At 50.1% G+C, this 25,615-nt stretch overlaps 1 protein-coding gene across 1 annotated transcript; it reads right to left on the minus strand.

The window, feature by feature from the left end:
- Positions 1 to 178: 178 nt before the first annotated feature.
- Positions 179 to 23,361, minus strand: EDC3 (enhancer of mRNA decapping 3). Its single transcript, XM_080626471.1, has 7 exons — positions 23,307 to 23,361; positions 20,713 to 20,894; positions 19,282 to 19,595; positions 12,779 to 13,114; positions 4,647 to 4,800; positions 3,597 to 3,814; positions 179 to 2,806 (listed from the first exon to the last, which is right to left on the minus strand). The coding sequence occupies exons 2-7, from the start codon at positions 20,874 to 20,876 to the stop codon at positions 2,472 to 2,474; spliced, it is 1,521 nt and encodes a 506-aa protein (XP_080482597.1). The 5' UTR covers positions 20,877 to 20,894; positions 23,307 to 23,361; the 3' UTR covers positions 179 to 2,471.
- Between the last annotated feature and the right edge of the window lie 2,254 nt (positions 23,362 to 25,615).

Consider the following 25,615-nt stretch of genomic DNA (forward strand, 5'->3'; position numbering starts at 1 on the left):
GTGGAGGGCAGAAAGTGAGGGTGAGTGGCTCGGAGCAGCAGGAAGGCTCTAGAGCCACAGCAGCCAAATAACTCAGCTCCACACGCCCAGCACACAGGAATCGTTGCACTTTATTTCAGGGCAGCCCCCAGTAGTGGCAGGAATTGGTCATTACAGACATCAGGTCACAAATGGAGCATCAAGCAGTGACAGAGTGCAGTGATCTTCACGTGTCAGTGACCACAGCAGCACTTGTGGCAGTTCCTAGGGGGGTGCTGAAGGTGGGGGATAGAAACTATTGCAAACACAGCTAGAAAGTGAGCTGGTCTCTGAACAGGTAACATAGGGAAAGGGGGAGAAGGAACCCAGTGCCCTGGCTGGGTCTCTTGAGTGCTCCAGGAGAGCTCACAGCTGCACAGGAGAGGTAAGGTGAGGCCAGTGCTTCCTCAAATATCCAAAGGGAAGTACAGCCAAATGCCCAAATCTGTCAGCACCAGGCACTGTGAAGCGGGACCGTGCCCAACACAGCCCAAAGCCTTGAGCCTTCCTGCCCTGTTAGTGCTCAGTGTGGACAAGCTACAATTCAACAGCCCAGAAAGGGCAAGGAAAGCAGGAACTGAAACTGCAACCTCTTATTGAGGGTCATGAGCAAGGGAAGTGAAAAGAAGGGGACTAAAGCTAATGCTGTACTACAGCAACGAGCAAGGGGTGCTCCCTCCACTCGTTTTGCTCCTCTGCCTCCAGCTTACATGAAGCAAACAGCCAAAGCACCACAAGAGGCAAAGGGAAGCTTCACATCTGTACTTAAATACCCAACTGCTCTGCTTATCCGAGTGAGCCACAGCCTGTGGAATGCTGCTCCAGTTCTGGCTGCTGCTTTGCCCTTTCCATGGTGGAGGAACCACTCGAGGGCAGAGCATGGCCAAGTCCTGGAGCACTCAGGTGTCAGCCAGCCCTCAGCAGGGACAGGAGCTCAGGGGGACCAGGGGTCCAACACTGAGAGGGGCAGAGCCCTTTGTCCTGCTGGGGTAAATGGGGCTTGGCAGGGGAAGAGGCCTCAGGAGCTGCGGGGTGAGCACAGCTCTCCTCTGCTTCCAGCTGGCTCTTCCCCATCATGCCACACTTGGAGGCAGTGTTAATCACTCAAGTGCTTGAAGGCTCTTCCCTCCTTTGATGCACTTGGCCTGTGTTCTAAGCAGATGAAAGGCAAAGACAAGCACCTGGTGTGCTTCAAGGGGTGAGGATTTACACAGCAGGTCAACAGCTTTGCCAAGAGAGACTCCACTGCTCAGCAGAGCACAGCAACAGAGCAGCTCCAGTGCCAGCTCCCCACCTGGAGCTCTCCCAGATGCCAGAACAGGCTCTGGGCAAGGCTTAGGCACCTGCAGGAGCTCTGGGGACAGGTAAGGAGCAGAGCTTCAAGCACGGCAGTGAGGAGGGAGCTGAGCACCTCTGTGCGAGGAGAGGGCACAGGCACACAGGCTTTGCGCTCAAAGGGAATGAACTGATCCATGACCCACTTCCCAAACCACACCAAGTGTAAGAGGGATACTGGACTCACTGTGGGAACTCGCCCAACTATCACCTACACCATAGAGCAACGCACCACAGCCCGAGTGACACTGCCTTGCTTTACTACCCTTTCCCTGATTGACTCCCTGTGCCAGAAAGGAAAATGAACCAAACCCCCCCATAGCTATCCTGGAAAAGTTCTTTTCCACAATCCACCTCGCTCCCCCCGTCTGGGCTTCACCACAGAGCGAACAGACAAAAAGCCAACCCAGTACAGAAGTAAGTAAAGCCCAGCTGAGGCCTGCATGTTCCAGAGCATGTGTGACCCGCGAGCTGCTGGCTCTTGACACAAGCTTTACGAAGAGGGAATGTTCTCCTTGAAGGGCTGGAGGGTCCAGGAGGGAGAGGGACCTACAACCGCCTTCAGGAACATAAAACAGGGTAAGGGAGGATCCAAAAGAATAACAGAATGAAACCAAACCCTCAATCCTATCTGACTGCAACAGGAGGTATGTCCTACACAACCAGGGGTGCTGTTCCCCCCAGGATGCTCCTGCTGGCTCTACCTGCCCTCAAGGACAGAACCACAGCTCCAGCCAACAACCCACCCATCACTTGTACCACCTCCACGTGCAACCCTTCAACAAACACCCTCTGGCTGGGCCTGGTCAGCAGTGGTCACTTGGCCAGGGACAGATACTATCTTCCTGCAGGCTCCTTCAAACAATGGCACAAGAGAACGAGGACAGTTCTGCAGGAACATTCACTTCCTTCGGTTTTGTTGCATTTTACAAGGACTCTCTGTTTTCATTTGGGTTTTTTTGTTAAATACACAATATTTCTTCTGGAAGGACCAAAAAAAACCTCTCCAGAACTTCCCATCCTTAAGGCGTCACACGAGTTTTACCAGTCAGGATCCGCTGCACAGCTTCTTGACACACCTCCTCCTCTTCTCTCCCTTCAGAGCCCCGCGGCTGGCTCTAAGTGGAATGCAGGGGGATGACAAACTTGCAGCCGAAGGGGGAGTGGTAGTTGATGCCCACCTCCTGAAAGACCTTCTGGGGAATGCCAATGTCACAGAGGTACACGCGCCCAGCCCTCTCGCCCAGCGGCAGCGGCAGCCCCAGGGCCAGCGACCACTTGGCATCGATGCCCTGCTCCATTTCGCTGATGGGGGGGTCGATGCTGAGGACGGGGGCCCGGTTCTGGTTGGCCCAGTCCACCACTGCCTTGTACCAAGGCTGATCTCTCAGAAAGGCATTTTCATGACAATCCAGGCAGTTGATCACCAGGTCAACGGGGCTGTCGGGGAGATCTGAAACACACACAAAGCCTGGTGAGCGCTGAGGATCGACCTGAAGCCCTGAACTTGGGCTCAGGCCAGGCAGCCCAGGGAAGCAGGGGGGTGCTCTCTCCATTAGAAAAGGACCATTTTCTACTCCACAAGCTGTAAAAAAGGCTGTTTTTCTGGAAAGCACCAACTACAGAAAGGCAGCTCATGTGCTGCACTGCTGCCTGCCCTGCTGAGCTCCACTGGGGAGCACTGACCCTCTCTGTATCACCTCTGCTGCATTCCCCTTACCTGACCAAGTCCTTTTATAAGCTAACAGGGAAGTGGCTCAGCCAGCACAGCAAAGTCCAACACTGCCCTAATGCCCAGGTTTGCTTCTCCCCAGAAGTTTAAATGAACCGGGCTTGAAATAACACTGGTGAAATATCAAACAGAAGCCAGTTGTCTCACAGAAGGTGAAGCATCAGCTTGTTTTCTGGCACACTGAGACATGTGAATTGACAGCTGCTGGGACTAGCTCAGCAAAAGCTTGGTTTGAAGCTGCAGTTGGATGCTCATTGACTTGTAGTTTCGATAGGCTGAACAAGGAAGGCCCTTATCATAAGAGAAGGGCTGGTCTGCTCTGATCCCTACAGCAGCTTGTTCATACAGGAAACATCTGTAGCAGCACAACAGCTCCACTGTTAAACCTCTCTGCTGTCCTGCCAGCCTCCCAGCAGCCACCAGCTCATGGCAGTGCCACTAGATGGTGCCAGGGGACTGAGCAGCACAAGTGTCAGTGAGGCAGGAGAGGATCTGCTCCTCAGCCACCTACCTTTGACGCTGGACACTTGCTGGCCTTGTGTCTTGCTGAAGAGGTTCAACTCGTTGGTGATGGATTCCAGCATCTTGACAAAGTTGGGGAGGAAAAGGATGACGTGGACGTCGTGGTTGGAGAGGTGCCGGCCGCAGCTGATGCCCTGTGCCCCCTTCACGTGGGGGCCGCACAGCAGAGCTACCGTGGGCCGCTGGTGCACGTTCTTTGGGTTCAGCCTAAGACAGACAAAAGAGGCTGTTAACAACCCCAAGCAGCAATCCCCTTCTTCCTGCAGGAGAGCAGAAGCAGGAACATGCAAACTGAGAGGTGTTCTGCACATCTTCCGTTGCCTCTGAAGGAGGAAGCCACATCCTTTTGTAGGCTGCTACTGGAGCTGCTCTGCTCTACCCCTAAGCCTCAGCAACTGCAAAATACAGTTGATTTATTGAAATGGCCTCAAACCATCGAGGGTGGCTGACAGGAGGAGTTTCAGCTGACAGGGTCAGTGCTGCCTGGTATGCTATCACTTACTGCTCAGAATCAAATGGTCAGGTCCCAGTAAAGTACTGCCAAGTAAACAGGCGGAGATTTAAGGCCAGTAAGTGGAGAGAAAACAATCTCAGCTCTTTGACTCAAGAGACATTTCTCCTTCTGGGACCCAGGAGCCAAAAAGAAGCCTTTATTAAGTCATTCATCCAAGGTGGGTGGATGTCTGTTCAAACAAGCCCTTTCTACAGAGGGGAAAAGCAGCAGTGTGCCATGGAAACCTGCTGTAATCTTCCTCCCACTTCAGGAGCCTGAGCACCACGCTTGTTTGCATGATTATTTGGGAAGAGGCTGACACACGAGCCACAACACAGTCTGCAAGGCAGCAGGATGAGGTTTGCCTTCCAGAGGTGACAGCTTCCTCCAGATGCAGGACCACTGATGAGCATCCAATAAGCAGCACAGGCATCCATGCAACGCTGACCTCAATGGTTCAGCCTCTTCCACCTCAGCCCCACCGAGCAGAACCAGACAAACTGAGCTCTGCTTAGAGGGGGCAGAGCGAAAGGGAGCAGCTTTTACCTGTTGGGTCCCCCAAGGAGGCTGAGCGCCATCTGGCTGGCGCACACCCCCGTCATCTCCAGCCTCCGCTCCAGGGTCAGCCCGTGCTTCTCAGCCACTGAGAGCAGCTTCTTGTGGAGCTCGTAGGACACGCTTGGAACCACCAACCCGGAGTCTGGGATCAGAGAGAGGGAGACAGGAACAGGCATAATCAGAGACCTCTCCAGAATGCTGCTCACTGGGAAGGTTTTATAACAGCACTTAGAAATAATGACAGGGAAAGGGCTATTAGCTGCTACCAAGCATCTCCTTAACCCAGGAATCCAGGGTCCTTCCAAGACCATTCCATGAATCCAGACTAGTGCAGCAGACTCAGCTTCCTCTGAGTGGAGACAGGTAAACGCAGCTGCTGGCTTTGTAATACTACATTTCCACAAAGATTCAGCAGGCAATTTTAGCAACACATGGGCTGGGAAGGCCTTTTTGACCTCCAGACTGAAGATGAAAGGTTTTCTTACTGGTCTCCAGGCCACTGGTGCTTTAACCCACACCCATGCCCAAACACACATCAGCATTCCTAATCCCTGTCAAAGAAGAGAAGCTGTGAACCAGGTTTCCCACCAAAAATAGCTCAGATGTGTTCTGTTTCCTGCCATCAGGAGTGACCAGCCTCAAACCTCCAGCCCTTAACCCACCATCACTACCTCAGCAGGTAAGAGAAACACAGACCTGAGTAACTGTTCTGGATGACTCCTTGTGCTTCCTTTCTCCAAGCAGAGTCTGACTTCACACAGGTGAACCCTGCGGTAGCATCTCTGAGCACCCTGTGCCAGCGCCTCAGCACCCTCACAGGGAAGAGTTTCTGCCTAAGAGCTCATCTCAGTCTCCGCTCTGGCAGGTTAAAGCCATTCCCCTTGTGCTGTCCCCACAGGCCCTTGTCCAAAGCCCCTCTCCAGGTTTCCTGGAGGCCCTTTTATGCACTGGAGCTGCTTTAAGGTCTCTCCCTGGAGCTACTATATCCTTGAAACTTACTTCTGGATGTCCTTAACTGTCTCTCAGCTAGGGACCTGCACAGTTTAATTCTCTCCCCACATGGCACAGCCACAGAGCTGGGACACAGCTGTCAGCAAGAAGAGCTCTCAGCTCTTTCTGTTCCCATCACTCCTAAGCAGTCCTCCCAGCTAAACAAGCAACCCCAGCAGAGCAAGTGCTCTGTAACTTGACTCTTAGCTCCTACTCCGGGACAGGCAGATGAGGTGCACGGAGCTGGGCACGATGGATCACAAAGGTCCAGGACTCAGCCTGATGCCTGCTCCAGCCCAGGCCCTCCTCACCCTCACACTCCCACCTCTGAGCTCAGGGTGACAGCAGCCTCCTGGGTGCTCATCAGGGCAGGGCCCAGACCTCCTGCACCCATGGGAAAGGGCCGTGGGAACAAGACGTGGCTCCGCAGCAGCACGAGCTCAAAGGGGACCAGCTGCAGAGTACACATCCGCTCACAGAGGAAACTCTGCAGTTGCTCGTGGGCCCTTGTGCAGGCAAAAACCCTAACGAGAACCAGTTGTAACAAGCGTGTGCCACATTCAAATGAGAACAGCAGCACGTATTTTAATCGTGAGGAATGATTTGTACTGCTCTATTTCCCCAGGGCACCCCAGTCACAAACCACTAAGTCGAGCTGCAGTGGAAACAGCAGGTTTGGTACATCTTGAGATGTGCAGAGTCAACTGGGAGTACTCCTGCAAGGAAACAGTAAAATGCTGGGGAGTAGATCCTGATGGATCCTTCTGGCCTTCACTTCTGATCTCAGCAGCTGGTGCTTTGCAGATACAGAGGGCCCAAACACATTCAAACACTTGACCTTGCATGCTAACCTCCCATTAAGCTACCTCCGATTGTCTTTCATTACCCACAGCACACACGCAAGCAGGCACATTCTCAAAGTCATCTCAGCCTCTTGATAGCAGCCGTTGAACACTTGGAGTCATAAGCCACTAATAATCCTAAAGCTAGCCCAGGAGTCACGTACCTGCCCTGTGCTCACATCCCTCCTCAGCTCCGCCGTCACGCAAGGCTCAGTTCTGCCCATCCACCTTTTGGCTACTCCATCAGGTCTTGTTTGTCAAGCTCAAAGAAGGACCTAAAACGCGTGACCTGAGGTCAGGATCTCTCCACCTAGTCTGGGGGGAAGCATCCTCTGCTCACCTGAAGCAGGGGGGCTCCCAAATTGTGCTTTTGATCCTTCTGAACCACAGGACCAGATGAGAAACAGCTGATCTATACTCTGTCTCTACCCAATTTAGCACAAACACTGCCAACGCCTTCTCTGTAACCACCTTCAACCTGCTCTCAGTCACCTTCTCCAGACCACGAGCTTTAGGAAACTCACATTTACCACCAGCTAAATGCAGCTCAGTGCCCAGTGGGTTAATACAAAGGGGGTTAACTGGAAGCCAGGAGATGAACTTGCATTTAGCATGCCAGTGCTACTTTGTCCTAATTGCTCCCTCTCAGGAGCAGGCTTAGATACTGAGAGAACTTCCCTTCTTCGCACTCACGCAAGGTCCAACCAGTCCAACTGGCTTATCAAAGCCAGGCCGAGGGAGTTAAATAAACTCTGGCAGAAAGCAAGCAAGGAGGCGACGTGTAAAGCCACAAACAATAACAGTGCTGCACCAAACCTGAATGCCTGCCAACCTTAATTCTGTTTGGGTTGGACACTGCAGCTTTATTGTTCAGTAATGAAGGTAATCAAAGAAATTAGCTCAGGCCTTTGAATATTAAATAAATGTATTTTACAGATGCCTGGAAAAGAAAAAGGGCAGCTAAAGACTAAAGAGCTTTGTGACACGCAGAGCGCTGCTGAAGGCCGAGTAAACACTGAGGATTCTCTGTTTGAGGCACACTGTCCTGGTCACCGGGAAGGAGCTGTCTCCTCAAGCTTCTCTATGCAATGTTACACGCACACTGCTTGGATGCAAACACCCTGTGCCAGCAGAAGGATTGAGCTAACCTGCCACAAGTTAAGTAATTCAGAGGGTTTTCCCCCAGACAAGCCCAAAGCAAGTCCAAATGCCTCCAGTACTTGAAGCTGCAGGGGGACAAGCAAGGGGTGCTGCTAGAGTACCTCAGGGCATAAGCCCCAGGTTTTCTCTGGACTGTTTCAGTCCAGCAATAAAACCAGGCGAGCTGCAAGTATGGATGAGATGGAACCAGACTTGGGATCTCCCAAAAGCCATGTGTAACACTACAAACTCTTTCCTTTAGCAATAAGCAACTCCAGGTTCCCAGGCCACACAGTTTACAAGCTGCAGCTAAGTGACATGGGTATAACTCTAGTCCAGTGCAGGCACATTACTTGCTGCCTTTTGCTGGTGGTCAAGCTGGAGCCACCCGCCTGCAGCCTCAGCAAACCACAGCTCCTTGCCCCACAGACGTGAGTGATTTTCCCCACTGAAGGGCTAGGGGTTTTAATGTAGTTTAATCATCATTATTTTTAATGAAGACAAATCCTGTGGGAGTTCTGGCTGACCTTCCAGTGTCAGCCTCTCCCTGAACCAGTGCACAATTCACTCCAGCTGAGCTAAAAGCTGTCTGAGGGACAAAGAGACTCTGCTCCACGACCACTTTGTTTTCTCTTGCGGTTGGATCAAGTGAACTTCATTTGCACTCTACTCAAAGGTCCCAGAAACACTTCACACATTCAATACACACAATCGCTGTAAGGCAGTCATCCATAGACTGAAGAGCTAAAAGCTACCGGGAGTAGAAAAGTCAGTCAAGGACATGGCACACACAAAACCAAGCCATACTGACAGCATCACCCTCACAGAACAGGCTCAGCTTTAGTTCTGCAGCGTGACCTTGGCACATAAGCTCTGGCTGCCACATTGATCCACTCCTAAGCACGCATTTGATGTCCACGGTTCAGGCAAGGGGGATTTTAAGCCAGTGTAATCATAGAACAGTTTGGGTTGGAAGGGAGCTTAAAGCTCATCCAGTTCCAACCCCTGCCATGGACAGGGACACCTTCCACTACAGCAGCTTGCTCCAAGCCCCTGTGTCCAGCCTGGCCTTGAACACTGCCAGGGATGGGGCAGCCACAGCTTCTCTGGGCACCCTGGGCCAGCGCCTCAGCACCCTCACAGGGAAGAGCTTCTGCCTAAGAGCTCATCTCAGTCTCCCCTCTGGCAGGTTAAAGCCATTCCCCTTGGCCTGGCCCTACAGGCCCTTGTCCCAAGCCCCTCTCCAGGTTTCCTGCAGCCCCTTTAGGCACTGGAGCTGCTCTGAGGTCTCCCCTTCAGGAGCCTTCTCTTCTCCAGGCTGACCCAGCCCAGCTCTCTCAGCCTGGCTCCAGAGCAGAGCTGCTGTCATGAACTGGAACCCATGCTATGTGTGTGGTACATGCTAGCAGCAATTAAACACAGGTAAGAGGAAAGAAGAGTTCAACTGCCAAAAGGAACCATGTGGACAGCCTGGTATGCTCAAGATGATATTCTAGAGAGTCGTCAATGATGAACTGAGCTACTCCATCTGACTGCAAACCCTGAGCTCCAACACACCTGCAGGACTCCGGCTTTGCAGTTCCTGACAAAAGACCTGATCCCAAAACATGGTACTGCTCAATCACAGATCATTCCACTGCTGCTGACCAGCAGAAACAACACAGATAGACACACATTTAAAGATAAACTATGTATTTGGGAGAAATTCATGTGTGAAGCCCTAGGGATGGCCTCAGCCATTATCAAAGACCTGGTAAGCTCTATTAGCTTCAGGTTTTCACTTTTGTTTGGAACAGATACCCCTTCTCACTCCCTGCTTACCTCCAATGCTTATTTGACAGCCTGGCTCCAGAAAAAACAGCTCCCAGAAAAGCATCCCAATGGAGTGAAGTGCTTATGAAGCTTTGCTACAGCCAACACGACTTGACTTCTCTTAGGCAGCAATAAAAGCACAGACTGAAAGCCCTGCAGATAATCTTCTGGAGAACTGGCACCAGCAAACTGCTGCATTTACTGCTGCATAATCCTGGTTATTCCCTAGCTCCATGGCACAAAAGAGTATGCAAGGAGTCACAGACTCCCTCCTCTGCACAGTGACAAGAGTTGGGTATCAGCTTGCTGTTAATCCCCAGCATCACTCTGTGCTATCACAGCAGACAGAATAATCACTGTGTCAGCCAGAGCTCTTAAGACAATCATCTTCAGGACAGGCCTAGGGGAAATAATTTACCAAGTACTTATTTCTCCTATAACTAGAAAGTGCTTTTTACAAGTAGAGCTCCCCTTAGGAGTCCAGAGAAAACTCCCCAGGGAGAATTCAGAAGCAGGAAGGGAATTCCTGCCATAGATACATCCAGAATGATGGCTTTTGGGGCTTTAGTTCGAGCAGCTGCTGTTCTTTGCGCTACTCAGAGGCAAGCTGCCTGTAGCTCAGCATCCTCCTTCCAGTTGCTAAACAAAGCAACCAGGATTGATTTTTCCAAGGGACGGTCCATCATTCCTCCAAGCACACTGGATGTCTTTTTGTCACAGCAGGCAGGTTACAACTGCCGACAAGAGCTTTTCCTAGCTTGCTGTCCTGGTTTAGCAGTAGCAGTCACTTTTTCTCCTTCTTAGTAGCCGGTGCAGCGCTGTGGTTTTGACTTTCGGCCTGGGAATAATACTGATAACACCGATGTTTTCAGTTGCTGGTCAGAATGTTTACCCTGACCAAGGACTTTATGAGTCTCATGCTCTGCCAGGGAGGAGGGGAAGCCGGGAGGAAGCAGGGACAGGACACCTGACCCAAACTAACCAAAGAGGTATTCCATACCACAGCACGTCATGCCCAGGATGTAGAACTGAGAGTCCCCGGAAGGGCTGGATCACTGCAGGGTGGGGGAGTTATCGGTCAGCGGGTGGTGAGTGGTTGTATTCTCTTCCCTTGTTATTTCCTTTATCATTATTGGTGGTAGCAGCAGTGGTTTGTGTTATACCTTAGTTACTGGACTGCTCCCGTGGGAGTTGCATTCTTTCGATTCTCCTCCCCATCCCTCCAGGAGTGGGGGGAAGATAGGGTGAGGGGGAAATAGACTGCGTGGTTCTAATTTACGGCCTGGGCTTAAACCACGACAGTTGCCCTTAGCATTTCCTACGCAGAAGTAAACTTCCTCAGTGGACACAAAGGAAGTCGCCCTCTGGGGGAAAACCACTGGCAGAGACACAGCACTGGGACATTGTGATCATCATTCCCAGGCCTGTGAACATGCCCTGCTCAGCACAGGCGGCAGGGAGCTGGAGCTGTCAATACGCTGCCCGTTGGGTGACACGACAGCTTTTCTTCCAAATGAATCCAGAATTCCATAGGGGACACTAATCACCCAACAGCAGCTAATGAGGCTTGTGAGACCCTGCAGCTATGGAGGGGAGTCATGTACCACCCTCCAGGGCAGGCTTGCCAAGATCAAAACAAGCTAACAGCAACTCTTTCACTGGGCTGCTCCCTCCAGCACACTGCAAACAGGGAGCTGAGAGCTTCCATCATAAAGATGGAGTTCAGCAAAATGCTTTCATTTTCATGCCCTGAATTTACTCACTGATGGTTGCTGCATGGCCAGGAACTGTACTGCTAGAATACAGCATCAGCCTTACTTCTCAAACTGGTGGCTAACAGTAGGTTAGCTTTAGTTTCAGACTAGCTGCACATAGAAGCCTTGTCTCCTCTCAAATAAACCAGCTGGAAGATGAGTTTACAAGGAATAAATGAAAAAGAATACTACTAAATGAGTATTTATCCACAAAAATAAAGAGGAGCTTTTTCATATGGCACACAAGCAACTGGTGAGCTGCTTGTCACAGGATACTGTCAAGAGACTGAAAGCTTGCAGAGATTTATAAAGCAATAGGTTAAAACAAGCAGAAGACAAAAAAAAGCCTCATCAAAAGCTATTAATACTGAACTATCTCTTCTACTACAGAAAGGCTTAAAACTGTGAAAGACAAAGCACTCAGGGAAGTATCATTGCGTGGCTGCTCTGTTCTTTCATTCTTCCTGAAGTATCCTTGGAAACATAACACTGAGCTGGACAAGTTCTGCTATGACCCAGTATGTTATCATCTCATTTGGGAGATCAATAGGAAGATGGATGACAAATGGAAAACTATGATATCACTGTATAGCAGAGCCATTAAAAGACTTGTTTTTTCACACTGAAAAGCAACAAATCCTTACAAATGAACCAGCTTCCTCCCCTGAAGTGCTTCACATCCCAGCTGGAGCTTCTGGGCAGAGCAAGAATGAGAGATCAAGGACCTGATCACACCTCAGCTCAGTGGCCAGGCCACCAGGATATGCACTGCTTATGTCTCTCTACAAAAGCTGACTTTATTCTTATATAGAAAAGAAATGTCCCTGGAATGCCCAAGTTCCTTTGCTCCTACATTTTGCAAGTGCTAAAAAGCAGGCAGGAGAGCACAACTAGACTTAAGTTACAGGGAATTTGCATCTAAATGTAGCATAAAGCACATGTGCTGTGCAGCATGTGAACACATATAAATAGATTGCTTACAGTAAAATCTCTTTCACACAGCAGCAGTGGACAGTAAGTGGGGGGAGACCCCACCTAAAACACCTTTTGTACAACGAACATTTGGAACTAGGGATGGGAAGAGCCAGAATCACTGCTTTTTACACCAACAACATTTTAAACTTCCACAAAACAACGTGGAAATATGTAACTACCACCCAAGGAGCATCAGAAGCACATGAAACCTCCTGCCTTTTAGCGAGAAAGCACAAATCACCACATGCTACCACGTACCAGAATCCTGAGCCTATCCCAATCTCTCAAGAGCCAGCGATCACATCCACTCAGGTTCATCATGCTACCAAAATCCAAGCAAGGATTCAAATCCCTCCTTCTTGTTATCCCACCATCAGTTTTATTCCCCTCTGGAAAACTGCCTACCTTGTGCCCTATCTGAGTATTTTTTTATCTAGGCAATATTGCAAATAAAGGTTGTATGTAGATAGAAGGCACAGATCCAACCTTACGCAAAGGGACGCCCTTGCTTGTACCACATTAAGCTGACAGACAACCCTTGGGGAAAACAATCCAGCACAGCAAAGCAGGAGAGTTTCCATCCTGATCAGGAAGGGACATGGCATACCCGTGCAGAACTCTTTGCTAGCATTCTGGGGTACAACAATCCTTCTGTAGACTATGGGCTCTGATTCCAAGATGTTCTCGTCGTGCCGATAGCGAGCTGGTTTCTCGTTAGGGGTCCCCCGGGACCGGGTGCCGCTCCTCCTCTCATACGTTTCAATCTCTTCAAACACAGCTGCCTTGTCAAAAAGGGCCAGGTTGCCTTCAAAATCGAAATCAGTGTCTGGGATCTCATCAATGTCATCCCCAAAGCACTCGTCATCTTTGCTCTTCATCTGCCCATTTTTCAGGCCGCTCTTCTTCGGCGTCACTTGGTTCGGGTGACGGCTGCTGGATGACCCTAAAGGAAAAGAAAAGCAAGTTGGAAACATGGTATAAATGGGAAAAGCCACTTTTGTTCATACATATTTTCCCCAACACATTTGGTAAAAGAGGGGAGCTCTCTTGGGGCTTGAGCTTGCAGCCCACAGGCTCAAGGGGTACTCGCTGCAGAGCCCATCCTTGGCATTCCTCGTGCTAAGATCCATGAACAGAAAACAGAGCAAGAGCATCAGAAAAAAGACTTTCAGGGACTCTCCACCAGCAAGGTTAGAAAAACAAGCTTGGTTACAGGAGCAAAGTAAGCATTTCTCCCCACTGGATTTCATTCAAGGTGGTGTGTCCCATCAATGATAAGAAGCTAGCCATGATCCAAGATAGTTTACCTTCTACACTGAGCTCATGTTCACACAGGCATGTCACCCAAAACCTTCTTTGGAATTTCCCTAAAGTTCAGAATCTAACATAGGTGTTTCCTTTCTTGGCCACCTATTAATGATCTTTAAGGGAGAACTTAAACCCCTGAATATCAAGTGTTTCTTTCTGCTCACACTTGCTATTGCTAGGTACACATTCCTGACCTCACCCCTATTTCATTACCCTCCTTCATCCCCTGCATGTTTAAGTATGCTTCTTTCCAACCACAAGTCATCCCGAAAGTCTGATTTCTCTGGAGTGAGACTGATGAAAGTCTTCTTGCTGCCAGTAGATCAAGGACTGATACAAAACCATGTGCAATGAGGAGGTCAACATACACCTTTACTTGCTTATTTCTTACCTTATTATTCAGCTCACCCACAAACTTGGCTCCTAACTCAAACTCAATCCTAATATTAATCTGTTTGTATATCCCTTGTTCCATTTGCAACCCCCAGGAAATATTTCAGGCCAATTCCAGCAATTTCAGGCATCACCTACAGTGTCCAATGGATGGAGTTAAGAGTTATCACACCAAAACTGCTTCCTCTACTAAAATTGTTCTTGTAGTTTAAGATGATCACTATGGAGAGTAACTTATACAAATGAGTTTACTGACAGAATCCATTGGAAACAAACTGCCACCAAGTTACCCAATGATGTGTGCTCTTTCTGTACCTCCCCATAAATGCAATATCAGCCTATTTTGCCTTTACACATTATCACAACCAGTGGGAGAAGACAGGCAGAATTTGGATGGATACTCTGAAAACACCCCAAAAGATCTGCAATAGGCACAACCTTCACAGCTTCCCACAAAGTTATTTGTCAGCTTTGTAAGTACAGACAAGACTAGTCTGGTCTTGAGAAATCTATGGAAAGGCTCATTTATAACCCTGGGTTGACTGGAGGGCCTAACAAACCTGAGCTCTCATTTCCCACACTTCCAAGGTGTGAAATCCTCCACCTCATTGATAGGAGCAGCACTTCCCCGAGAAAGCAAAGGACCTTCGTCCTTGTCAACTGATTCTACACAAGTGCTCATTCATTTCAGGATCAGGTCAAGAATATTTAAGACCAACATGCCCATTTTGGCCAAGTTAACAGCAGAACTCTGCTCTCTACAGCAAAGGTATTCAGTAGGTTACTGACACAACTTAAATTGCTGCTGTTAACTCCAGAACTCCCTCACACTTTCCTGAAGGCTTCATACAAAGCACTAGAAAATCCAGATAGTATCTGACACTTACCAAGGACTTTGTAAGCTCTGACAAATCTGGTTTACAGCGTGATGCTGAGTGCACCTCACACTACATCTAACTCAGGCAATGCTGAAGGATGACTTGCTAAGGATGTATACTTGGCTTTATTCCCAGTTAGGAATGCATTGTTTCAGCAAGGATTTTCCCCTGTTTATTTTTCCTTGTATTTCGGTGTGTCACTTGGGTTTCCAGAGAACTGTTTAGGTGACTAACCTGAAAGCTTTCCCTACAGCAAGGAGGCTCCTAGAACTGCTCAGCAGCTTCTTCTGTGGAACCCGTCTCAAGTCCAGGAGCTAAACTAAATAGACCTGAACATCCCAAAACACCTCCCTCTCAAAAAGCTGCTGCATCTTCAGGCTCCCATTATTCCAGTTCCCCAGAGCCTTCTCTTCTCCAGGCTGCCCCAGCCCAGCTCTCTCAGCCTGGCTCCAGAGAAGAGCTGCTCCAGCCCTCGCAGCATCTCCGTGGCCTCCTCTGGACTCAGTCAGCAGCCCCAGAGATGAAAACACAGACAACACAACAGGCTGGGTTCCCCGAGCGTTCACAAACTCCAGGTCAAAGCAATCATCATGAGTTCAGATGAACAAGCTAAAGCTTACACTGAACACAAAAGCAAAACAAGTCTTGTTCAATGTCAAGTGTTAGGACAACTCTGTTCCAGTTACCCAACAAGAGTTTTTACACCCATTGCCAGGCTCTTCCACAAACAGCTCCTCAGCTGACCTGAAAAGCAAAACATGGGGTGAGCTGCACTGCTGGGCAGCGGATGCAGGGCACAGAAGCAGCTGATGTAAGCAGTGTGTAAATGCTGCTGGAACACAAAGCTGTGCTAGAAAAGCTGGGAAAACAATGGCTGGAAAGCTCCCTGGACTCCCCTGCAGACACAACAAAGGGGAGCCAAGGCCATACCTCATCAAAACAAGCTGCTGTGGTGGGCAGCTCCCTAATCCAGAGCCATGGATGCCAGCTCACAGGACTGCTGAGCCATGCAAACAGCTCTCTTTTCACCTCCTCACACAGGGTGCACAGGACATGGCACAGGCCAACCAGCAAAGTTAGGTGGTGTTCCTCACAAAGCATCACCCTTTAGACAGGCAAGATGACTGCTGGCTGATTCTGCTCAGGGCAGAGGAGAAAAGAAAAACCTAAAAGAAGGACCAGGGGAGGCGCAGAGAAAGCTCAGAGAGAAGAATCTGAGGTAAGACCAACAGGAAAAGTGTTCACTGTCTTCCAGGGCACCAGTGTGACAAATCAGACCAAGCCATTCCCTGAATGCTGCTAGTCATAGAATCATGGAATCAACCAGGTTTGGAAAAGCCCTTTAAGCCCATCCAGTCCAACCATTCCTCAGCACTGCCAAGGCCACCACTAACCCATGGCACTGAGGCCTCGTCTCCACGCTGTGTGAACACTTGCAGGGACGGTGACTGCAGCCCTGCCCTGGGCAGCCTGTTCCAATGCCTGAGCACCCTTTGGGGCAGGAATTGTTCCTCAGCTCCATCTAAACCTGCCCTGGTGCCGCTTGAGGCCGTTTACCTCTTGTCCCATCCTTTGTTCCTTGGGAGCAGAGAGGAGCCCCCTCCTGGCTCCATCCTCCTGTCAGGCAGTTGTAGAGAGCAGTAAGATTCCTCCTGAGCCTTTCTTCTCCAGACTAAACCCCCCCAGGTCCCTCACAGCATGAGTTCTATCATAGAATAATCTGTGTTGGAAAGAACCTTAAGGCTCATCCAGTTCCAAACCCCTGCCATGGGCAGGGACACCTTCCACTAGACCAGGATGCTCCAAGCCCCATCCAACTAAGCCTTGCTTTCATGGCCTGATCCAAGCAGCCACACAAAGCCAGCCCTTCCAGCCCAGCTCCTTTGGGATGGCAACTTCCAGCACCCTGTGTGTGTATGTGTGAAGCTTGTTAAGGAACAGCACATGGCTCCATGTCAAGTTGGCAGCTCGATGCCGCGCAGCAAAGTGCCTCCCTCGAAAGGGAAACAATACTTCCCAGGCTTTTTTTGTTCCTTGGGAAAAGGAAGCTTTCATGTACAGCACACAAGCAAACATGAAGTCTCTAGCAAGCTGGCTGCCTTCCTGAGAGATCCCTGTGGGAGCTTTTGCTGCCAGCCCTGGTATGAGCGAGCCCAGTGCCAGCACGGCACAGAAGCCATTGTTGGGAATCCTGCCTTGATATTTATTGATTCCAGTCACACAAGTATTCCAAAGGGGGAACTTTGGGCCTGACTTAGCACGCTAAAGGGCATCAAGAGGGCAACTTCCAGCTGTACTGAAGCCTGCATGACTTCAGTTCTACGTGACACCTCAGCCTGTTCTTCCCCAAACGCCTGCACCCAACATCATCACAGAGGCAGGATCTCTTCTATCCCCCTCCCGAGATTCACACATCATATGCCTCATGCTCCAAATACACACACTTTGAGGGTAAGAGTTCACTTCTCTACCTCACTTACCCTAAATGAATACAAGCCATCCACCAGACACTGACAAACAGCATGAAGTGAGGTTATTATCCCTCCTCCTCCATGCTCCATCCAGCCAGAATAAAGCAAAGCAGAAGTTATTTGTGCTATTTAGTTAGCCAACACTGAAGCTGAAACAAGTTCTAAAAACAACCAAAGGAACGTACTCAAACAACTAAGTGGAACTTAAGAGGAGCTGGGAACTTAAAAACCCAAGCCATTAACCTTAAAGGAACCACAGGTCTCTTTCTACAGCAAGCACCGGGCAGTGTTTAGGCCTGGGCAGAAGTAAAACATTCAAAACCAAAGAGGCTTGACAATGGCTGGCCATCAGGGTGTGCATGCCTCCTCCTCACATCACTCTGCCCTTCCTCTTCCCATCTAACCCCCTTTGGCAATAACAGCAATAAAGTTAGAGGAAAACTTCCAGAAGTTCCTTGGGATTCCTTCACAAAATAAAGCCCTTGAGCTCCCTGTTCAACTGGCCTTTCCCATCTGGGTTTTGTTTCTTCGCTAAACACAAAAGCAAGAGCAGGGGGAAAGATGAAGTCATGGGAATATGCTGGATACATAAGGATGCTTCAGCAATGAAGTCATGGAAATAGGCTGGATATTCACTGATGGTTCAATAACTGCATGAGGAAGATCTGGAAAGGAGCATAGCCTAATGGGGCTTTGAGGAAGAAAAAGTCAATTTTGGCACAAAAAGAAGAGTTTGAAGAGTTAATGAACAGAATAAAGATGAGGGATGCTTGACTTGAAGATGTGCTGATTGTATCTTTACACCAGCCTCATTAGAGCTGTTAATGTGTGCTTTTCACAACACAGCAAATAACACTGGTAGTTACTTGTAGGGTGATGTTGCAAGAGGTTACAGTTATAGAGGCTTTAAATAGAAAAGCTTGGTAATATTGCTCTATGCTTCCAGTTCCTTTTAGAGGAAAACTGGAGGCTGACAATTAGGCAATCTTCAAGCAGCAAGAATGAGGAAATCATTCTACCCAGCATTATTCAGCTCTCCACTTTCTAACACTGGATGCCAACAGAGCAGAATAATCCATAGAGGGAATATCTCCACTAATTAAACTTGAATATTCCCTTTAATATTCTAAACTGTTAAAGAACTATTTGCTTTTTACATAAATAGGCATCAACCACACTTCTCTCAGAAATGCTGCGGCAGAGAAAACACTTTGTATGCTCCAGATCATGAATGGGATTATATCTGTGAGGATTAGAGGATGAGGCAATGGCAAGTGCCAAACGTTTGGAAGATCTATACTTGTAATACTTGGAGGCACAGCTTGTGAAGGGAGGGGATTCTCCCCCTCTGCTGTGCTCTGGGGAGACCCTCCTGCATTCTTGATCCAGCTCTGGGGCAACAACACAAGAGAGAGATGGAGCTGTTGGAGTGAGTCCAGAGGAGGCCATGGAGATGCTGCAAGGGCTGGAGCAGCTCTGCTCTGGAGCCAGGCTGAGAGAGCTGGGCTGGGTCAGCCTGGACAAGAGAAGGCTCCTGAAGGGGAGACCTTAGAGCAGCTCCAGTGCCTAAAGGGGCTACAGGAAACCTGGAGAGGGGCTTTGGACAAGGGACTGTAGGGACAGGCCAAGGGGAATGGCTTTAACCTGCCAGAGGGGAGACTGAGATGAGCTCTTAGGCAGAAGCTCTTCCCTGTGAGGGTGCTGAGGCGCTGGCACAGGGTGCCCAGAGAAGCTGTGGCTGCCCCATCCCTGGCAGTGTTCAAGGCCAGGCTGGACACAGGGGCTTGGAGCAAGCTGCTCCAGTGGAAGGTGTCCCTGCCCGTGGCAGGGGTTGGAACTGGATGAGTTTTAAGGTTCCTTCAACCCAAACCAGGCTGGGATTCTATGAAGTCTTTCTCCTCACTATTTAACTTCCTCTTCTCCAGACCTTCAGGAGGTAAGACAAGTATAAAGGCAAAAGTTTCCAGCCCCATTTGAAACATTCTTGAGGAAGAAGAGAAGATACTGCAGCCATAACTCAGTGGTGAAAAGGAAAGTTGTGGCATAACATGGATACTCACAGGAATTGTGTCTACGGCGGAAGCCTTTGGACTGAGTGAGCGTTTCCACGTGCCGATCCATGTAGCTCTTGGAGCACTGCTGCTGTGGAGAGATGATAATATCCTGGTTCTTGGTGTCCGTTCTCTTCGGGATGTTCTGTGGGGCACTGCTGGACATGGGTTTCTTTAAAGCTTTCCCAGTGCCATTCTGACTGGGACCCACTTGGCACCCAACACCAGGGATGCCTATCTCTGTCTGGGGCAGATCCCCACATTGTCTGTTGTCCCCTGGCCCTGGGATCTCCAGGATTTTCAGCTCAGTAATGTCACCTGCCCTAAAACAGGGAAAGAAAAGCAGACATGAGGAATTTAGCATTTGAGGTACCTCTGCAAGAAACCCCTAAAGAAAAATGTGCTACATTGTACAGTGGGGTTTGTCTGATCAATAGAAATGAGGAAAAATGGACTATAACACCCAAACACACAGGATATTTCCATAGACATCAAACTAAAATGGCCCGAATCCTCAAAACACCAACGAGTATTTCTACACTGCACCTGGGTTTTGTGTGAAAGGTTCTATTCCAAGCTGGAACAGGCAGCACTCAAGCAGAAAATGGAAGTAACTGACCTTTGCAGAGATCTGCACTGGTTTACCGGTTTCTAGACACTTCATTCATCTCAGCCTTGAGGCTATTATTACATTTAATCCCTTTCTCCAGTAATCTACCCTCAGATGAGGGCAATTCATGCTCAGACAAGGACAGTGTTTCCCGTTTCCTCAGAAAAGAGATAAAGAAAACCAAAGGAGCGCTGAGTACAAGCCAAAACTAAACAAAGCAGCAGTTACAAAGAATTCCATTTGCCCTGATGGTGAGAAATACATCAGAAATTAGGGGCTTCTACTCAAAACTTCAGTATTTGTTCAACTGGGATATACTAAGAGCTTGTTAATGACTTCCACGTATCTCCTAGGAGAATATGGTCATCATCACCTTACTCCAGTCTCTTTAAAATCCAGGGGAAAAGAAAGATTAAGAGTATCAGTGAACCAATCTTACTTAAGAGTCAGTGACTCGGTGTCTTAGTTGTCGTAACATGTCAGGTAACAAGAAAATGGCCAGTGATGAGTGACTCTTGACTCTTATTTTTATGTACAGTGTTACCAGGAGCTGGTGGCAAAGAGCTCCTGAGAGTAACACCACTGCAGCATCAATTCAGCTTCTTGGTTCAAAACTCCCTCCTGTCTCTGCAGCGCAAAGCATACTGCAAGAGCAGAAGGGATGGAGTTGAATTTGGTAATTGCACTTCATTGTATCGGGGCAATAATGATGCTCAGCAGCAATAGGGAGATTTAAGGCAAAGAGCTCATTTCTGAGGAAAACCAACCCAAAACCATCCCAACCACCACCAACATGGGAAAAGGCAGGAGGGGAAAAGACAGCCACTAACCTGAAGGTGACTTCTGGCACGAGGCACTTGACCCCATTGTGGAAGGGCCGCGTCAGGGAGATGGTCTGGCTGACCTGATCTACCGCAGACACTCGTCCTTGGTAGACTCCCAAGCTTTCTCCACAGTTAATTGACACAATGCTCCCAAGCCAATCCGTAGCCATCTTTCTGGCACGCAATCACTGTAAAGAGACACAGGCCTGGCTCTAACAAGATGCAGAAAGTGACAACCTGCATCAGCATCAACTGTATGCCCCAGCCCAAAGCCTGGCTTCCAGCCAGGCTCCGGCTTTGTCAGCTTCTTCCCTCTTTGTGGGGTGGAAATAACATCCCAGCGAGTGTGTAAACCCCTGGATGGGGCTTTGCTATACCACTGTGACACAGATCACCGTTTGCTTCATGAAAGAAATCATCTTCTAACTGGATTCAAGCTCCTAACACAAATATTTGGTATTTAATTCTGTCTGTGGCCATTCTCCCTGGAATTTCAGGGATTTTTGAGAGTTTTGGCACAGGAACACTGAGGCAGAAGAACTTTTGTGAATACTCAGCAGGGAGAAGATTCAGCTCTGCACATACAAATGAAAACCAACACCTTTAAGGGAGCAGATACAACAGGAGGGGAGGGAAACCCAGTGCCGGAGTCCAGGATAAAAGCCCTCCCGCTCTCCAGAGCCAGGAATATCAGTGTTCCTGCCACAATTAGGAAGCTTCCCAGCACTGAGTTCCACCAGAACACGGGGGAGAAAATGCACTTTGCTCAGTCCCACGCGATTCCCTCAGCCTTGATGCTTGATTGAAATTGTGTCAACACACTCTGAAGCAGCCTAAGCACATCTTTTGAGCTGAGATCTCTTCCTCCAGAGACAGGCCCCAGAAGATGACAGGCTCACAAGTGTCACAGCAGCAAAAGAGAGCTGACAAGTTCCTAAAGGGAAATGACCACTGTATATATTTGCCTTTCATGCTGTAATCAACAGATATTTACCGTAAGGAGCGCAGAGAGCCCAGGAGAGAACCCAAGAGGAGATTAACAGCAATATATAAACTCTGTTTCTGACTGTTGTTTTAATTCTCTTCAAGCCCTCCCCATCCTGAGCTTCTTGGAAAAAGAAGGGAAAAATAACCCTGGAAATAACTAGGATGCATGTTACCAGGAAAACTCCCCACTTCCCCCAGCTTCCAGGGGACTGAAAACAGGGGATGCTTCAAAAGGAAACTGAATTTGGTCACTAAGGTGGAAATCCATCAGCACCAGCCTCCTCTCTTTCCTGCTTCTCTGGATCCATATTAAGCCATGATAACAATGTCTGGATGCCAAGGTGAGAGCTGATAAAAAGCACTTTCAAAAGGCAGAGAACACACCATCAAGTATCTACAGTAAGCCTAAAACTTCATTCCCTTTCCTGCTTTTTGTATCTCCTTCTGGAAACAAGAGGAAGAGCTGAGCACACATCATCACCTTCCAAGGATGCTATTCAAAAACAAGAACCTCCTTTCACCAAGCAAAAGATAATCTATGTTTGCACTCAAACATGAACTAAACCAAGGGAACCTCCTCATCTCAAGGGAGACTTCTACTGCTTTGTGCAAAAGTCACTTAGAAGAGGGACTGCACAACACATGCAGTGAATTACTTACAACATCACACATGAGAACAGCAGCACATCTGCGTGGTTACACACACGTGGAAAGTCAAACCTCCTGTCTAATAGTCTGTCATATATTACAGGTTTTGCCATACAACTCACAGAGATCTCCCCAGCATCACTTTGGGTGGGTATTACTGATACACCTGACATCACTGCCAGTTGTAAAAGAAAGTCAAGGCTTACCCAGCCATGCAGACAGCTCTTTAATACACAGAGTTTGTAAGCAATAACTCAGCACCTTCTTCCATCCCTGGCAGTGTTCAAGGCCAGGCTGGACGGGGCTTGGAGCAAGCTGCTCTAGTGGAAGGTGTCCCTGCCCATGACAGTGGGTTGGAACTGGATGAGCTTTAAGGTCCCTTCCAACACAAACCATTCACTAGCTGTGCACAATGGGCACCGCTGCTTGACAAGTAGCCACAACACATGCTCTCCCAGCTGAAAGATGAGTTCACATCGAATTGGCTTCACTAAGTTATGAGGAAAGCAGCCACAGAGATCTACCAGCTCTGTTCCCGGGACATGGGCAGGCACAGGGAACCCACTCCCAGCAGGGCTCATCCCCCGGCCCAATCAGCCTGATCAGCACAGGGAAACACAGTCCCCGGGCCGAACAGCACAGGGGCCCCCTGAGGTGAGGCACAAGGGACACCCCTCCCTGGGAGAGAAGCACAAGGAGATCCCCTCACCCTGGGGGGCAGCACGAGGGCCCCCCCCAACCCGCTCCCGTGCGACCCCGGGCCAGACCTCCCCGCTGAGACTGGGAGCCCCAGCAGGGCCCCCCCACCCGCTCCCGGCCCGGCCTCCCCAGCACGGCCCCGGGCAGGGCCTAGCGCCGCGGCCGCGCCTTCCGGGGTGCCCAGGCGGGCCCAGCGCCACACGGCGGGTGCCGCCTGCCCCCGGCGGGTTCCAGGCGCGGAGCGGGGGGTCCCGGCCCCGCCTCACCTGGCGCCGCCGCCCGCTCCCGCCTCAGCGCGGCCTCTCCCCTCACCGCCGCTCGGTGCTTCCGTCACTTCCTGCCCCGCGCCCCGCCTACCAGCGGCGCTCCAGCCACCGGCGGCCGATCATAGAGAGGCGCCGAGGGCGGGAGTGGAGCTTTGCGCATGCGCACGAGCTCTGCCTCGGCGAGGCGGGAGCCGCCGGTTGCAGTGTGCGCATGAGTGGTGCGGACCCGGCTCGGCGGCCGTGGCGGCTCTGGTGGTAGAGCCAGGTTCTGATACCCGTCGGTGCGGGCACAGCCGCTGTGATCCTTCTGTCACCTCCCGTCGCCGCTGTGACCCCTCTGCCCCTCATCGCCGCTGCCACACTTCGTCCATCACCCCCATCCCGCCCTCATCTCCATCACATCTGTGTCGCTGCTGCCGCACGTTCTCTGCTGTGTCTGCCCCGTGTCACTGCCAGTGTCCTCTGTCACACCTCCATCACTCCCTTCACACGTCAACCCCATCACCTCCATCACCCCTGTCACCTCCATCACCCCTCCATTGCCCCTCCATTGCCTCTTCACCATCCATCACCACTTTCTCATCTCCCTTACCCCTCCATCACCCTTCCATCATCCATCACCCCTCCATTGCCCCTCCATCGCCTCTTCATCATCCCTCACCCCTTCCTCACCTCCATTGCCCCTCCATTGCCTCTTCATCATCCATCACCCCTTCCTCACCTTCATTGCTCCTCCATCGCCTCTTCATCATCCCTCACCCCTTCCTCACCTCCATTGCCCCTCCATCACCTCTTCATCATCCATCACCCTTTCCTCACCTCCATCGCCCCTCCATCACCACTTCATCATGCTTTCATCACCTCTCCATTACCTTTTCATCATCCATCACCTCTCCATCACTTCCATCACCCCTCCATCACCCCCACCACATCTCCATCATACTTCCATCACCTCCATCACCCCTCTGTCACCTCCATCATATCACACTTCCACCACACCTCCATTGTCTGTCACACCTTCGTCACCCCTCCATCACCCCCTTCACATCTGCCACACCTCTGCCACCTCTCCATCACCTCCATCACCCCTTCATCATACTTCCATCTACACCTTCACCACCTCTGCCGCACCCCCATCACTCCTCTGTCACCTCCATCACCTCCGTCACCTCCATCACCTCCATCACCCCCTGTCACCCCCACCACCACTCCATCATACTTCCATTACCCCACCACCACCTCTGTCACATACCTCCATCACTCCTCCATCATACGTCCACCACCTCCATCACCTCCATCATCTCCATCACCCCCCATCCCCTTTCCCAGTTTCCCCACCCGAGGCACAGGTACATTCACCTCCTGCTTTCTCCTCAGCTCCACTACCCCCAGCTTTCCCCCCCGGAATCCTGAGCCTGTTTTGCTCATTCCTGGGAGGAAGGAGCAGGTGGGGTGCGGGATCCCTTCCCGAGCTGCTGTGCACGGAGGCTAATTGAACACACAGTCATTGGGAGCACAGTTGGTAACAACACTGTGAAGGTGAGGCAGGTTGGGGGGGGGAAAGGCTCCTCTTCTCCAAAGCAGCCTTTCCAGGGCACAGCCACCACATCCAACCTACCCCTGTGGTTGTCCATCCCATCCAGGTGACGGATGCAGTCAAATAGTCACCTTTCTGCTCTTACTTTGATTGCTGCCCTGGATGGGGCAAGAGCAGCTCCCACCACAGAGCATCCCAGGGCAGGGATTTGGGAAGGGACACGCTTTTCAGCACAAGTTTGCCAGGATTCCTTATATTAGACCCCAGTTCCAAGCATTTGTGCCTCAAGGATATGTACCTGTGGGGCAAGAGCTTCCTACCCCAGCAAGCTGGAAACCCTGGAGAGATGCCCTTCAGGTGTGCACAGATCCCAGTTTTCCATATATTCCCTTATTAATTACATGGTAATTTAATGTTTATCGCCTTTTTTAAGGGATGTTATGCAAAGCCTCAGAAATAACCATGCTCTGAGCTGGGGAAGCACAGAGCAGGTGATGGTCTGAAGCATCCCTCTGTGAATTGCCTCCCTAAGGGTACTGAAATGCTGTCTGCACGCTCCTGATTCATTTATTTGAAGGAACAAAAGGGCCACGCTTGATTTTGGGTGAAATCCTGAACCAATCGGAGCTCAGCATCACCTCTCTCTTGAGGTTTTAGCTTCTCTATACACAGAGGGAGAGGACCAGAGGTGGCTCCCGTGAGGACTAAACACTCCCCCTAATACCACTGGTGTCACAGCCTTGGTGGTAAAGAAACATCCAGCTCATGTCCC

This window comes from Psittacula echo, assembly GCF_963264785.1.
Source record: "Psittacula echo genome assembly, chromosome: 10".
Lineage (NCBI taxonomy): Eukaryota > Metazoa > Chordata > Aves > Psittaciformes > Psittacidae > Psittacula > Psittacula echo.